At 30.0% G+C, this 12,741-nt stretch overlaps 1 protein-coding gene across 1 annotated transcript; it reads left to right on the plus strand.

Moving 5' to 3' along the window:
* Nucleotides 1–3,669: 3,669 nt before the first annotated feature.
* Nucleotides 3,670–5,160, plus strand: LOC118202743 (outer dynein arm-docking complex subunit 4-like). Its single transcript, XM_035374938.2, has one exon. The coding sequence runs from the start codon at nucleotides 3,670–3,672 to the stop codon at nucleotides 5,158–5,160; it is 1,491 nt and encodes a 496-aa protein (XP_035230829.1).
* The last annotated feature ends 7,581 nt before the right edge of the window (nucleotides 5,161–12,741 follow it).

The raw sequence follows: 12,741 nt of genomic DNA on the forward strand, positions 1-12,741 counted from the left end.
CGGTTAAGGTACAAAAATTAAGATCAAAGTTTATTGTATTATTAATATTAAAATTATGCATTATTTCTTTTCTATTTATAGAGCTTCTTCCTAAAATACTTTCTTAAATATGACATTATTTTTTGGCTTCTTTTAAATCGAAAAATGTAAGTCAATTTATAATTAATGCTCTATTCGGTTCATTTTAAATTAGAGAATTATTAGGAATTAGCGAAATACTTTAAATAAGTATTTCGCTAATTCCTAATAATTAAATAGGTATTAAATAGTAAATGACTCTGAACATTTCTGAAAGGGAATAAAATAAGTTTTTTTTTTTTTTTTAAGTATTATTTAAAACTTGTAACTGAGTTATTATAAAATGTAAAGGGAATAATTCTTTTAATTATACTTATCAGATTTTTTTTTTTTACCCTTCATTTCAACAATACATATTCCAAAACTCTTTATTACGTTCTTAAGTGCACATTTCATAGCATTTGCTTTACAATACCTTTTAACAGATTGCTTTCCAATACGAACAATTCTTGCTTAAATAGTTTTATAACGTATTTGTCAACAGGATTTCAATTTATGTTTACAATTCAATATTAAAGTTATTATATATTTAGATAACATTTATAATCATTATAAATTAGATACATTTAATCATTAGATTTCTTCACAGTACTTTCACAGTTGTTTATAAGTGAATAAATTCTTCATTTCAAATACATTTATAAATAATTTAATGAATATTTAAGTATTTTGTCAAAGGCAGATATATGCTTTTTGCAAGCACGTGCATAAATACCCATACATATTTCCTATTTATCATTTCCGGCATATGCAAATCTTTAATTTCTGTGCATTCACTATATTTTTCGTGTAAAGTAATTTACACTAATTTAGCATACACCCGAAAGTTTTACATAAAAAATATATATGAATATAATTTGAATGAAAATTATAAGTATTATTTTTAATATCCACTCAAAGGTCAGTTTTTCTTCAAAATTCCTCCACGATGGCATCTCTCTCTTTAGGCCCTTGCATGCGTTACTCTATTTAATAAAAACTTAATCTGACCTATGTGCCTAATTACAAATATTTTAACATACATAATTTTATATTTACATTTAGCCATCAAGTTTCAAACTTTTCAAATCTTCTAGAAAATAAATTTTGGCAGATCTCTTTTAGCAATTTTCTTAAAATCTACATTTTTGTAGTGCAACAGCTTAGAATTTTATAAAACAAATTCATAATCAAAATCGCTGTTGTTAGTTATCGAAAAATAACCAAGATGTGATTTTTGCGTAAATGTCAGTAAACTATACAAATTGCTATTATCCATTACACTATGAATGTTTCTTTCATGCGAGAGTGTCCCTTTTTCGATTTCTATGGAACTGTCGTGTGTCGAAATACTATCAGAATCTTGTCAAGCGAGCTTCTGAATGTAAACAAAGAACACCCCGTCTGGTGACCCAAGCTTCAAAGCAGTGCTTCACTTCTAGCGCGGAATGGCCCCTCCTCCCTTTCCTACCTCCATGGAATTCCCACTTCCCATCTTCAGGGTGCGGAGATAGCCATTGTCCGAATAACCTCCCTTGCCACTTATGCGAGATGACCTTCCCGCCTCCTAACTGTGGGTTTCGTAAATTCCCTTTCGTTTCCCTCTGCAGTGAAATCTTAGCAATTTTACATTAGTATTAATTTCACCAACTTTTCAGTGTCATTAAAAATGTATTTTTTCTTTATATTCCCCTTTTTATTGCAATTTTTGTATTTAATATTGCTGTTTGAAACATGCAAAATGCGTTGGAGTGAAATGCAATGAAAATATAATCAATGAAATCTGTTTTTAAAGTAAAGGAAAATAATTAAAAAAAAAAAAAAAGAAAAAGAAAAAGCTAAAGGATAAAAAAAGCTTTTATCACAAAACTGCAAGAAAGAACAATGAATAATAATGTAGTTGAAAGATGAAATAACTTAATGATACAATGGGGGGGCGAATCAATAAATTAAACTGAATAAGAGTACTAATGATAAAAGGTAAACGAAACTAATATAAGAAAAATACAACGGGATTTGTTTGATATATAAATATAAGCTGTTACACAATGCTTGGAAACAAATAAAAGCGTACTGCCGATTTATACGAGAAACAAATAGTTAAACATCATTTTCGAGTATAACTTAAAAATTTTAATTAGTACATGTGTAATTCCAAACTAAATTCAGTTTGGAAACAAATCAAAACTGAATAAACTATGAACTGTTATAGGCGTGCATTTGCTGCTAAGGCGCATTATCATTATGACGCAATGTCAAAAGTTAATATTCCAACATACGACAATTATTTAGCTACGAAATCTCACCATAATATGTTTTCCCTAGTTTAGGGAAAAGAGAAAAAATTCAAAAAATTCTTTTATATTATTCCCCAGTCTCTTATCTGAAAATTAACAAAGGCGAACCCCAAAGGCGACCTACAGGAAAAGTTGCAAAAGAGTAGTAGTTTCGCTTTACAATGGCAGCTAAAGGGGGGGGGGGGGTACTGCCCCGTCTCTTATATTAAAGGTTTAACAGTCAAATATTATTGTACACATGGGATTTATCTTTACATAACTTTACGTTTCTTTCACTGCCATTTGCGCTGTTTAAAGTTCGAAAATGTTTGTGTATTTACGTTTTGGCAAATGTTACTTTTTATAGCAAAACTACATTCAATTTATGGTAGTCCATGTATGTATATTTATTCTTCGCACTGTAGAAATACGGCCACTCCTAAAGCCTCCAAATTTCGAACATGCGTAGTCTTCCACGCGAACATAAAAAAACTCGAAACCCAAATTTTGAATTTAGTTTTGATTTATTTCATATTTTGCGTAAATTTAATGAATTTTTGATTGGCAAACTCAGCGATTTAAATGCGATGTTTTGCCGTTGCTCGAAATAAAGCATTTTTTTTTTTTTTCTTGTATCAACAGTGTAGATACCTACCTATCTTTCAAATTTAATCAACAAACTCGGTTATTTAAAAACAACGTGCTGCCACGGCCGAAAATAAAATACTTTTATTTTTCACATGCCAGTGTGTTGCCATCCGGAAAAGCGATAACTACTTAAAACTTAATTTTTTTTCAAATTTAATCGGTCTGTTATTGATTAATAAGCTAAATATCCAGAGCTACTAATGCAGTTCTTATTTTCTTATTTTTTGGTTTATGAATTCATTGATCAAATAAAAATGCATTTAATTCATGATATACCTAATTAAAAACGCTTAGAGACTGTGAAATTACACTAGCGAACTCACTGAAATCATTATACATATTTTCTTTTTTATAATAATTATTTTAGCCTGTTACCGGGTCTGGAGTAAGTAAATGAAATAATTCATTAATCTCGAATAACTTTCTAAAGTTATTTTATATTTTATTTTATTTTGTTCTGTTTCAAAACTACGCATTTTACTTGTCAACTTTTCAGATTGCTTAAGCAATTCCCGGTATGTTTATGAGAAAAGATTTACATGTAAGACAATTCATGCAATCAAAAACCCATGTAATTCAAAGATCTATTGTGAAATAAAAGTTAATAACGGCTGATTTTTAGATACATTTAGCTTTTCATTAAACAATGCATTTTAATAGTAAACTAATTTTCAGTACAGCAAGCAAAATGGAGCTGATACAGGATGATGAAGAGAATAACTCCCGAAAACCGAAAATTCCAGTGTCTTTATACATCTCTGAAGGAAGAAAGCACATTCGTCTCTGCCAATACGAAAATGCCATTCTAAGTTTCGATAACGTTCTGAATAGAGATCCTCATAATATTAAATCTCTGTTAGGCCGTTGTAAATGTTTTATCAGACTTGGAAAATTTCAGGAAGCTCAGATGGATGTCGAGCAAGTTCTGAAAATTAATCCTAAATGTTCTGAAGCCATTTCTATGAAAAGTGAAATCGAATTCGCGAAGGGAGATTTCGAAACAAGTTTTCGAACATGCAGGAGAGGGCAAACAGTAAGGCCTGCATGCTCACTTTTTAAATTACGCTCTCAGTTTTGCGAAAAGACTCTTGATAACAGTCTACGTGGAGACAAACCGCTTACATTAGAGAAACTGGACATCAATGAAATCATGAAAATCCTAGTCTCAGAAGATTTGCCAGCAAACAAGAGAGGAGATACTCACTCTATTAAAAAGCGGATGTCTTCGATTGACGCTGAACTTGTACAAATGTTTCTAAGTGACAAAGACTTCATTTCTGTCCACCCTCTCTGTAAGGATTTGTTAGAGTTTTTAATTCAAAGAAACTGCTTTTGGAGAGCCTTCATGCCGAACGTGAGTAAAAAGTGGCCATCTACCACGAAGAAAGAAGACTTAAGAATGGACGATCCTGAACATTTCTGTGAACTGAAAGGCAGACGATGCAACCAGTGTGAAGATGCCCTCAAAGAAGACATTGAAAATCTGTTAGAAATGAACTTAGAAGACGAAATACCATTTGACAAAGATGACGAAGATCACCATGGACTGAGAAAAAAAGCTAAAGGTGAAATCCTCAGCATTATTGGTCTCGCATGCATGCTGGAAAAAGGTACATTTTCTGCTTTAGGATTCCAAAAGCGTGCGTTTAAACTAGGAAATAAATATAACATGCCGTGGTTAAAAAAGAATGCTTTACGCTATATAGCGGAAAATTACATAGCAATTGAAGAATACGAGAACGCTTGTCTTTGTTTACGTCGATGCATTGATCTGACCGAATCAGATATAGAAACATCCATTATTTTGTACAAAATTGCCGAATGTAAGTCTCAAGTGAATAAATTAGTTAGCGCAGGAAAAGTTGCTCAAAAGGCTTTAGATCTTGCTACCTCTAACTATGAGAACAGATTACGTGTCGACATCACAATGCTATTGGCCGAAATATCGATTAGAAATGGAAATTTATCAACTGCTGACTATCTTTACGAAAAGGCTTTATCTATAGCCTCTCAAACTAACGATGATAGACAAGAAGCTGTCAAAGATCTGATAAAACTGATAAAGGAGAGAACAGACAATGATAGATGTAGAGAAAATTTTCTTCGGTTGCCAGAAATAGTGAGATTAAATGAACATTTTAAGTGCAAAAACAATCTAAAACATCTAAGTGGTAAATAACTGCTGAATAAAAATGAAAATAATATCGTTAATGAATTTAAGGGGAAGAGAATTGGAAGATAACTAAAACTTTCAGAATAACTTGAAAAACGTTCTAAGTTAATTTAAACTCAAAAGCGAATATTCATTTTAAATAACAAACTAATTAAAGTCAAATAAGAACAATTCTTTTAGAAACTTCTGCAAAAGTTTACATTCGTAACAAATCTTGAAATGTCTTTAGATATCCTTTTAGCTAAATGTTAAAATATTCAGCTAAAGCTTTTAGCTATTTAGCTAAATGTTTAACTATTCTGTTTTCTTTTCAAGTATAACGTACGTCTATGAATATTTAAATAAGTTTTAAATAATTCCTTTAATCATATAAATATATGATTAAAGTCAAGCAAATAAATAATTGTTCTGAATTTCAAAATATGCATATTAAAAACATAGTTCGAATATGAAGAATTTGTACTCGTTATTTAATATAATGAAATAAAGCCTTTTAACATTTGCTTTTGAATATTTTTAAATCGACTTTGAAGAGGAAAAAGAAAATCAAATTGCATATAAATGATGTTCTCTAAACGAGGATTAAAGTCTAATAAACGAAATATATACCTCTCAAATTTAATTTGTATCAATACAAAAGAATGAACTTACAGAGTCTCATTTTCTTGGGAAGCACACACTAAGTCGAGACTTTTAGCGAATTATCGCTAAATGTTGTTAATCAAACAGAAACGCGAGAAGGGTGTATAAAACCCTTTTACGAAGAACTAAAGATAGTTTAACAGAAGGCACTTCTTGTGCTTACAAAACCAGCCAGCATTTATGGCGTAACTCAAAAGTAAGGACTATCAAATTAAAATTATGCCGTAAATTAGCCAAAGGCTACATAGAAATAATTGTTGGCTCAAGCCTATACCGCAAGTTGGCTTTAGCTTATACCAACGAGAGTAGCACTATTGGCATAATAAAGCAAATACACAGACAGACTGCTATCTTAGAATTTTAACTAGTAATGTGGCCTTCAGCAGGTGGAACACGCTCTGCCTAAGCATTCTAAAACTTTCCTTTAATTACCGTTTCTACCTCATTTGAATACGCACGAACTAAGATTAAAATTCTGGTAGGAAAGCAGAAAGGAAGAAATAACAGCAAAGATACTGAACATAAAATAAATCAATACTTTATAAATTGATTGATTATAAATTATAAATTTCTTCGAACTATTACTGTCCTATTTAGTTCTGATGAACATGTAATTCACAACAGATTAGCACTCAATATTTTTGGCACAAGTATATTTGCTGTAATAAAAAAACCATTAAGATACAATATATTATTCTATATCAAGGATGTCAAACTCGCGGCCCGTGGGCCGCATGCAGCCCACAACAAATATTTTTGCGACCCGGCCAATATATCGGCAAATAAAAATATTTAATAATAAAATAACATATCGACGAAGAAAAAAATGAAATGTTTACTGCTAAGTAATTAACGATAATTTATTCAGTGTTGTTAGATTACTCACAGCGAGCTGACACATACACTACTTAAATTACAAATGCGTGTGAGTAGCTTGCGTTCAGCTACCTTCGGCTTTTTGCATTCAGAACTTGTACTCATCCCCTGATAGCCGAATGTGGCCGAACTCATGGTCTCAGTTTTCCAATCATAGTTTTGTACGATATGTTGGTGCATGCATGTGCAAGCACTTTGCTTTATTATTAATTATTACTTAATTCGTAATTTTACGGATTTCATAATTATTTATTTATTTAGTTTTTTTTATTTAGAATTGTAATTAGATTTGCTTCATGTTGCCTTAGCAAAGCAGACGATTTTTGAAAAGACAGCTGCGTTGGAAGGTTAAAAATAGAACAGCGCGTGCATTTAATACCTAATAAATAAATATCTCGTAATTGCTGTTGCCATCCACAAAAATCCAGATATTTATAGATGTTTCCAGTATATTCGAGAAATTAATTATAAAGCTTATAAAAGCCGAGAACAAACAACTCATCTCAGTAGTAGTTGTAGTTCTAGCGAACTGTTTCTTTACTTAATGCTGTGATTAATTTGTAGCGATTTCGCTGTGAGATAGAATTAGTTTCTCTGTTTTGAATTGATTTTTGCTAAACGTTTGACATTTTGTGATATTGTTAGAATATTTTTGAAGAAATATTTCAGCATTTTGATTTATCTCTTGTGGAAAGAATACATTTTTGTTAACTTTTTAACGTTAACCGTGTTTATTCCAGCCCTTTGTATTCAGTATGTCTATATCAAAACCAAGTGGTAGTAAACTTAAACGAAAAATCGCTGACGAACATAGAATATTCCAAGTAAAATGGGAATTAGAATATTTTTGCTGTGAAATAAAAGATAAAATAATCTGCTTGATATGTAATAATACTATTAATGTACCAATGTTATATAATATTAAACGTCATTACGAACCACACAAATCGAAATATAACAATTACGAAGGATTAATGAGAGAAGAAAAGTTAAAAGAGCTCAAGTTAGGAGTGAAAAAGCAACAGTCCATGTTTAGTAAAGTATTGCCAGAAAGTGAAGCGGCGGTACATGCAAGCTACGTCTTGTCAGAGTTGATAGCTAAACATTAGAAGCCTTTTACTGACGGTGATTTCATCAAGGAATGCCTAAAGAAAGCTGGAGATATTGTTTGTCCTGGAAATGTGAAGGCTTTTCAATCAATTTCATTGTCTCGAAATACAATTGCGGAAAGAGTTACTGATTTAGCCGCGAATTTAAGTGATCAGATCAAAGCAAAATCATCTAGTTTCGAAAGTTTCTCCATTGCCTGTGACGAGAGCACGGACATTAGTGGCAAAGCTCAATTAGCAGTGTTTCTTCGTTCTTGTGACAAGAATTTTAACATTTTTGAGGAATTACTGGAACTAATACCGATGCCTGGTACTACCACAGGAGAAGATATATTTACTTGTGTTTTTGGACTTCTGCAGAAATACAATCTACCTTTGGCAAAATTAAAGTCTGTAGCTACAGATGGCGCTTCATCAATGACCGGGAAAACAAGGGCTTCGTAGCATTATTAAGAAAAAAACTTAGTGAAATTCAGGTTCAAACATTCATCATATGCATTGCATTATACATCAAGAAGTTCTGTTTTGCACAGGCACTACACTATAATTCAATAAACTCAGAGTAGCATAAAAATGGGCGTTCTGCATCAGGTGGATCAGTGGATCAGGGGGCGTGGTCAATGACATCACAGAGCGCGGGGCCAAAGGCAACGTCATCACACTAGGAGGCGTGGTTTCGAGTGGAGTTGAGTTGTTCGTAGACTACTGGTTGAGTTGTAGACCTCCTGCTTTTCATTAAAAGTTAGTTTTTTTTTAATTTGGCAACGGAGTCATGGCGTCCTCTAGGGACGAAAAAAGAAAATAATGTATTTAGGAATTGCTTATGGCGTCCTCTAGCGACGAAAAAGTGAATTATATGTTTTAGAAATATATTTTTTAAGTCTGGTGTTAAAATTATTCAATGCGCGACTCTGAAAACAATGTAAAAGAAACAAATATAAAAAAGACTTTCCTTTAATGATAGTTCATCATGTCATGAAAATGAAATTACAAGATAATTTGTTTTTATTACTCAATTTTATTCTGATACTTTTATCCTTTCTAGTTTTAAATGAAACTTTAACTTATTTCTTAGGTTTTCTGTTCATAATAACATATTCATTTACTGTCATATTTTTTTAATACTTAACACGTTTCTAATTTGTAATATTTATTTAATTTCCACATGCTATTTTTTTTCATACCTTCCATAAATTTCAGCATACCCTGATTTTTAACTTATATGTTATATTTCACAAACGTTCCCGCACGTGCTGTTTATTTGTTACATTACTTAATTTTAGATGCAATTTAACACTTTTTTAACGTTATAATGTTCAATATATTCTGAATTTTAACTTCATTTACTTTTTTTAAACCACTCTAGTATTCTATACACACTTTAACTTAGTGGTATGAAATTGTATTTAAAAAGAAACGTTTATTTTTCGTGATCTTAGTTCTTTTACTAAATTTTCTACAGAATTTCTAATTTCTTTCACGTGTTTAACAATATCTTCCTTACATTACCGAATATTTTTTAAAAAAACTTAAGTCTATAACTGTTAATTGCTTTTCTTACGTTCATGATTTCCCTTCTGTGTTTATATTTCTTAATTCTAGCTTAACTTATTTATTATAATGTTTTTATTTCTGTCTCATCACTCGTAATTCCAACATTTTATCCCTTTTTATTCATTTTAACGATATGGATTGTTTTCATTTACTCCATATTCAAATATTTCCTTACAATTTTTATAATACTTGTTTTATTCCTCGATCATAATAGATCATCTACAGGTTTTACTCAGAAATTTCCATTCACAACTTTACAGTTTAATACCATTTATATCTAAATGTATTTCTTTCTCATATAGTTTTATGGTCTTCAAAGTTTCTAACATCATATTTAGTTTTAAATCCCGATTACCTTTAAGTGTGTTGATAATTTTCATTTCTAATTTTACAACCACGTTCAGTGTTTCATCCACACATACCAAAATATTTCTTACATTTTCTGATATTTAGTCTATGTCATATTTCAGTACTTCAAATGAATTTACACTGCTCACACTATTATTTTTTCATGTTTTAGAGACATACCTTTCATAAACTATACTAATTTTACTATTTTTCCTGCACTAATTGCATCTATGTCAGCACTCATGCTAAACTAGCAATTGTTTTGCATCACATGCATAAAGAAATTCTTAAAACCAACTTTTTCAATATCGTACTCAAATTACTGTTTTCCAGATGGGAATTACCAGTATTCTTTGGTTTTACTCTGTTACATCTTTTTAAATTTTAACATCTTACTTTTAATTCTAACATATATCTTTTAAACAGTTTTTTCTTTTAATGATAGCCTTACCTTATTTGTTCAAATTAATTCTTTCATTCACCTTCTTTACTACCTTTCAGTACCTTCATAATTCACTATGCAAACGCAATGTCTTTCACTGACATTCTGTTTAATAATACCACAAGTTTCCTTAATTGACAAAAAGCGAATTATTTCTCATTTCAAAATAGAACTACTATATTTTTGCACAAACATTACCTTTATCCATTCAAGCCACCCCTTAACCTGTAACTGACGTAGCGATAGGAAAGGAGATTCTTATCATATGCTCTTTCGACATTTGAGGTTTCTAGAACTTCTTTGACAAGTATATCAATACCATCAGAAAATATACTTAACACTTTTACCCAGTTTAAAGGCAACATACTGTTATAAGAATGGTTTTAGTTAAATTTATAACACAAATAAACGCATTTTGTGCTAAATAGGCATAAACATTTAGATTCAGAATATTTCTTTTTAATCCGATGTAAGACTTGAAATTCATTCATGATACGGATTGTCTCTTGATTTTCTTTTTGTTTACCTTACACTAATAGAAAATTTTTATTTTACAAGTTCAGCTTTTAATGAAATAGAAATAAAAACTACGATAAACCTGCTGTTTTTAAGAAAAGGAACTTTAATATATTTCTGGAAATGTAAATGCTTTTAGAGTTTTCTTTCAATAACGTTGATTTTCATTACTTTACTAACTTCAATAATTCTCTTATTATTAGCTAATATGAATGAAAGAAGATTGTCAAAAATGTGACACAGTATAATTCTTACGAACATATGTACCTTTACCAGCATACAGATATTACCGATTGAAATGAAGAAAGATACAGATATTTTACTCCAATCTACATTAAATTAAAAAAAAATATTTAAACTTTCATACATTCCAAAGAATAAACGAAAACTCAATAGATATTGTCATGTTTGTATATATGAGATAAAAATTTTATGAATGGTATCTAAAGTAATGCTTAGAACTTCATAAAAGCGAACATTCACTATGTTAATACACATATCATCAGTTATTTACATTAATCAATGTAATATTAATCATTACATGTACTATATGCATATATATTTAAAGTTTAATTGTCTTACAATTGAATAATTAACTATTGAGAGAAAGAGGTTCATATCTTACACTATTTAATTCACATGAAACAAATTTTTCCATCAACCACATTGAACCACGTTTATTAAATTCGCCAAAGCTCTTTTATTTCTGCATTTTCACACTCACGACACATTTTAAATGTAACTATTGATTACCATTTCAAACACCGATATCATAACTCAGTGTAAAACTACATCATAACTCATTTTTTCCCTACTAACTACAATTTTATATATTCAAGAAGTACATCTAAGACATGATAATTTTCTATGTTCTAGCAAATCGATTCAATTGCGAACATACTATTAAGACTTGCGATTTTAGAAGACTTGCATGTATTAACGATGTCAACGTTTCTTCGTTTTTGTAAGATTCGTATCAAACCATGTCGCATTCGAATGTGGTGTAAGAGATCACTTTTTCTTTTAAACACTTGTAAACAATGGATACAATTTATAAGAAGAGAAGTATCATGCTGTTTCATAACATCATCATCAGCATATTTCTGTTTCTTTTGACACCAGCAAAATTTAAAAAAAAAAAGGTTCGTGAGATTTTCTTCAAATTCTGTTTTACTTGAAAAAAATGTCCGAACATTCAATACGATGTAAAGATTCATATTGTTTTAAATTCTTATGCTCACTAAATATTTTTTATCACGATTTACTCTTAAAAGTAGCTTTATAAGTTTTCATATCCTTTTTACATGAAAAGAACTTGTGATTATTCACTACAAAATTCTAAGACGAGAAGCTTCGCGACTTTTCAAACTACAAACTTAAATTTCTTAGAACATACACTACATCTGATGTTTCTTTCATGAGATTTCAAATATCTCTTCAGATTACTCGTATTCAAGAAACCTTACAAATATATCACATAAGTGCAGCGAATAATCGCTTCATAAACTCTTAAATTTTCAACACGAGTGAATCACTTGAAGCATATACTGCACTGTAAACATACAATACTTAAAAAAATTGTTATAAAAAATAAAAATACATTCATTTCACCAAGAAGCTGTTCTATTTAAATACATTTATTTATTTCCAAAGAACAAGTTTCTGTATTTTACATAAAATATACTTAGAATTTTCTTTCATTAGTTAATATCAAATTAACAACAATATCCATTTACTGATATTTGATATACATGTTTGCTTTAAAATTAAAACTAAAATTTCAATATATTTCTATTAAAAAAACATAATGAAAAAAAAAAAATACTCATAACATCAACCAAAGACAGAAATTTAAATAGAATAGCTGTACTTATATTAGTGCATTTTTATAATCTTCATAACATTTCGATTCAAAAAACCTATTACAAAATAAATGAAACATTTTTTTCTGCCTTAAAGAATCTCTTATATTTTTAAAATTAATACATAAAAATATATCTTCACCAATATATTTAATTCTGTCCTCAACACTTATTATAATGCAATCATGTCTTGTTTGTGAAGGATGATTTACAATGCAACCTTCGCATTTATATAGCT

Source organism: Stegodyphus dumicola, chromosome 4, assembly GCF_044657685.1.
Source record: "Stegodyphus dumicola isolate Sdum_Otavi_A_Nest chromosome 4, ASM4465768v1".
Lineage (NCBI taxonomy): Eukaryota > Metazoa > Arthropoda > Arachnida > Araneae > Eresidae > Stegodyphus > Stegodyphus dumicola.

Coding starts and splice junctions, on each gene's coding strand:
- LOC118202743 (XM_035374938.2), top strand. CDS start 3,670: ATGGAGCTGATACAGGATGATGAAGAGAATAACTCCCGAAAACCGAAA.